This window comes from Impatiens glandulifera, chromosome 8, assembly GCF_907164915.1.
Source record: "Impatiens glandulifera chromosome 8, dImpGla2.1, whole genome shotgun sequence".
In the NCBI taxonomy this organism is placed as follows: domain Eukaryota; kingdom Viridiplantae; phylum Streptophyta; class Magnoliopsida; order Ericales; family Balsaminaceae; genus Impatiens; species Impatiens glandulifera.
This window is the reverse complement of record NC_061869.1, coordinates 10,990,602-10,995,504: the sequence shown is the minus strand read 5'-3', so window position 1 is coordinate 10,995,504 and position 4,903 is coordinate 10,990,602. Positions and strand designations below refer to the sequence as shown.

At 27.2% G+C, this 4,903-nt stretch overlaps 1 protein-coding gene across 1 annotated transcript; it reads left to right on the top strand.

Moving 5' to 3' along the window:
* Nucleotides 1-2,327: 2,327 nt before the first annotated feature.
* LOC124912982 (metalloendoproteinase 5-MMP-like) lies at nucleotides 2,328-2,900 on the top strand. Its single transcript, XM_047453607.1, has one exon. The coding sequence runs from the start codon at nucleotides 2,328-2,330 to the stop codon at nucleotides 2,898-2,900; it is 573 nt and encodes a 190-aa protein (XP_047309563.1).
* The last annotated feature ends 2,003 nt before the right edge of the window (nucleotides 2,901-4,903 follow it).

Genomic DNA, 4,903 nt, shown 5'->3' with positions numbered 1-4,903 from the left:
AATCAAATTTATAAAAGTAATAATTTAAAATATATATCAAAATATAAATAGTTTAATTTATACCAATAATAATTTAAATATATCAAATTTATAAAATAATAATTTAAATAAATATATATAATAATGAATTTAAATATAAATAAATTAATTATTAAAAAAATGAGTTTAAATAGTAACTAAGTTAGTTAGTTTAAGAATAAATAAACAAAGTATATTAGTTTAAGAAATTGGACGTGAAACAAAGTCATATTAGGAATTGGTTCTTGAACTGTCACCTAGTTAAATAGAGAGAATAATTTATTAAAAAAATTTAGAGAGAATGATATAAATTATGTGGTGGTAGATTATAAAATAATAAAAAATAGATATATATTGCTAAGAAATTAAACAATTGAATAAAACTTTTAAGTCGTACATTTACATTTACATTAACAATAAATATTGTTTATTTATTATCAATTAGTCCATAATTAATTAACATTAATATTTAATACTAGCTAGTTGAATATTATAGGTCAATTAAGTTGAATATTTGTCATAACATTAACATTATACTTTAGTTTTTTTAATTATATATCAAATATTAATTAAACAATTAACATTTAATTATAGTTGGGGAGAAATCAAAAGTGGATGGAGAATAAAGCAAAAAGAAGATCATTTTATGTAAGTATCCTGAAATGTTATTTTGGAACAATAAAACTACTAAAGATATTTGGGGAGATAACTTCAGATGAAAATGCACTCATTCAATCCTGAAGAGAAATCGAAAGTAATGAAGAGAATAGAAAACTCCACCAGATATGAGATATTTCGTTTGAGAAAGTCACAAGTAAAATCAAAGTAAAAACACTATAGACGCTAATTGATTGTTGTTGTCTGTAATTCAATTTTTGTTTTATTGTCAAATCTAGAAATTGTCTAGATCTGATCTTAAACTTTTGTATTTTTTTAATGAAACGACACTAAGCTGTTTTATCAAAAAATAAATAAATTCATCGTTAATTCATACTAGCATATAGCCTATGCATTTGCATGAGTAATGATATAAAAACCGAAAAAAATCACGATTAAAATGTGATAGTATTTTTAATTTACTCTCACATGTTGAACTTATATTGTTAAAACGTCTCACGTTCATCAAATTTGATGTTGAATTTAAAATATAAAGTTTTATTAGCCTAGTTGGTTAAAAGGTTGTACTTGTTTTTATTAGGTTATAAGTTTAAAACATATCAATAACATTTTAATTTTATTTTTAACCGTTATAAGTTTATGGGCGGGTCAACTGACAATCCGACCCAAATATCAAATTACTCTCACATATATATCCAAATTAACCACAGCTATCGACCCAGCAATCCAGACAATTTGAAAATTAAGCATCATTATAATTATATATATATATATAATTTAATTAAGTTTGATTTTTATTTGATTTTATTTTACTCACATTCTTATTTTTATTTATTAATGAAATTAATTTAATTTCAACAAATTTATTTATAATTGTTTTTTTTTTATGTTTTATTGATGCACATTGTTGGCACTCTTTTATTATTTGATTTTTTTTCCAGAAATTTATGATTTTTTCTAATTTTTATTTTTATTATTTTTTAATTAAAATGAAACTTTTTAAGTATAGTGTTAACCCTCAAAGACATAGATCATAGTTTAACACAATTAATCTCAAATATTATGTTGAGTTGAATTCGTGTATTTTTATACATGCCTGACTAATTGCCCAGTTCTAATATTATTTAACATGATTTTTAAAAGGGAGATTTTTTTATTTATTATAATATTTAGTAGTTTTTAACTATTTTATAATCTATAAAATAGTAAAATTTATAATATTACGAACTAAATAGATTTATACATCAGATTAACACAATCTTTTCATCTTAAAAAAATGTCTATAAAATGCAGAAACAAATTGTGAAACAAAAATCAAGAATTAAGTAATAAATCAAATAACAAACATGAATATGGTCAAAACATGTATTCTTTTATTAGTCTTTGTCTTGGACTTGTTTCTAGTTGTCCAAACATCAAATTTTAATGATAATTCACTATTATCTTTCAAGTCAATGAAACATTTATTAGACTCCAAGAGAGGTGACAAAGTTAAGAAACTTGATCAAGTGAAAAATTATCTGTCGAAATATGGTTATTTTGGTCCCTCCAAGGTTGGTCATTACCAAACGAGATTCACATCAAATGACTCTAATACTTTTGATGGGACAATGGAAAAAGCAATTAAAAAATTTCAACTATTTTTTCATCTCAATGTTACGGGTATTTTAGACGAAAACACTTTGTCACTAATGGTTAAACCTCGGTGCGGCTTCCCTGATTTGGTTAATGGATCTCTCATCAAACACGGGGTGAAGTTAGTTCGGGACCCTTTTAAAAGTGGTTTGTACTACGGGTATGGAAAACCAAGGTGGTCGAAACTCAAACTATACTGGTCTGTAGCACCCGGAACGCGATCAGATGCCATTAATCCAATTACTTATGCGTTTTACAGTTGGCAAAAGGTCACGAAGTTCAATTTTCTAAGAAGTTATGGAAATACAGATATTCAAATAAGTTTCACTAGTTACCCTAGTGAGGATTATGAGCCATTTCTACGGCACTCAGGAATAATGGCTTACTCACGTCTTCCGCCCAGAGGAACGCTCCGTTTCAGGGCAGACGCTCCTTGGACGAACGGAGCAAGGGCTGATAAAATGGACATTGAAACAATTGCGGTGCATGAGCTAGGACACGTACTTGGTCTTAAGCATAGTATTGTTCCTTCTGCCGTAATGTGGCCATATTCACAATCAGGGGTTATCAAAAGAAAACTACATGATGATGACATCTACGCAATTCAGGCATTGTACAATTTTCGTTAGTTCTACTTGAATTTTATTCTAGCAAAATACTTTGCTTGGAATCAATAATAAATAAATAAATAAATATTTTTGTTATATATATATATATTTTAAATAATATTTTCTTTTTTTTTTCTCACTCCACGTCATTCTCTCCCATTCTTTTTCGCAATTTCCTTCACTATTCTTAGAGATGACCAAATTATTAGAATAATCGACAAACTCAAATCGTACAACACCTAAATAACCCTTAATCGGAATGTTGAAAAGAATAATTTAATCGCAAAATTAATTAAACAGAAATTATATTTAATCTAACTATTTAGTCAATTCAATACTCATTCAAGATAATGAGTATAATATTTCTAATTAAATTATTTAAATGTTTAATGTAGAAAATAAATACTTTGTCTTAATTAAAGAAAAAAATACATTCTTTTATAATTGCTAATCAAATTGTTTTATACTTTTATATAAATTATAAATTGTTTGTAACTATTTTAAAACATCATATCTAAGTTTTGTATGAAAAATGATACATATCTATACTGGGCCTAGCGATCGTCCACGACCATCGCTCCTCCAGTCGCTGCCTCCCAGTAGAGATATGTATAATTCCTCTTTTTGTATATACTCAAAAAATAAAATCTATAATAAATTAGATATGCTATTTAGTATATAAATTAGAAAAATGTTACTAAATTTATTGTTAATTTTTAAGTAAAAAATATACTAGTATCTGATTAACCATCCAATCAACCCTACGTTCGAATTAACCAAATTATTTTTTAGATACATGTTTCATTTATTCTCCCATTCCTTTCCCATCACTCCTCTTATTTAAATGATGTTTATTAAGAAATACTTATGGAATTCTTAATATATAAGTTTAACAAAATATAGAGCATAGTGATTGAAATAAATGGATTTCAGACAATCTTTTTGCCTCTAAATCAGTGTATAATATGCAGAAATGGAAAAATCAATATAATTGGAAGCCAATTGCAAAATAAAAACAGAAAGATAATCACAGACACATTGTTATCACTCTTCATTTTTTCATGGTAAGGAGACAAATAACATTAGCAACCAAATAAAGAAGATCAAGCAAAAGAAAATGACAAGATGAAGAGGAAGAAGGAATATAGACAAAAAAAAATAAAATATCAGATCGAAATATGTTTGTTACCTATATTCTAAAACACTAAAAATTATAATTGACTTAATAAATCTGTTCCGATTCAAGATAGAAAAGATTTTGATAAAAGGAACTGAACCTAACAGATAGGTTTCCTACATATCTCCGAGTGATGGATAAATATTCCTTTGGGTGAATATTGGGGAGGTTTAGAACTCCTAATGGAAAATTGTCCTTTGTTAGAGATCGAGTCTCAAAGCCTACTTGTCTCATGATGTCCTTGAGCATTTTCAATGAAGGAAAATCTAAATCTCTATCGATTCAAGATAGAAAATATTTTGATAAAAGGAACCAGACATACCAGATATATAGGCTGCATACATATCCCGAGTGAGGAGGATCAGATTCGTATGTAGTTCGATAGTTGAAATCGAAACCGGTTTTGAGAATCGACCTTAGCATGAGTTGAAGGTTTTATGATAAATGATATTTGGGAAATGACATTAGCATTCGTGCTGAAGAGTTTTACGATACGATATTTTCAAAAATGCCCCTAGTACATACTATGGGTCTTTAATATGTTTTTTTTTCCGAAAAATACACATTGTGTGAACTATGGGGATTAATGCATTTGAGAGACATTTCAAACTCACGAAAAGATTTTCGCTTGTTTCCATGGTGAATAAATCTCGTTTTCCTTTTAAAATTGTTTTTGACACTTGTTGATGACCGTTAATTTTTGATGAAAAGTTTTCATTTCTTAAGAAAAATGTCATTCATCGACCTCGAGATTCGTTCATGTCTTGATTGAACTCCCTTATCTCAGACGTAGTACTTTTTGAATGTGTTAATGATAAATGGAGAGGATAACTCGTCACCATCAAGA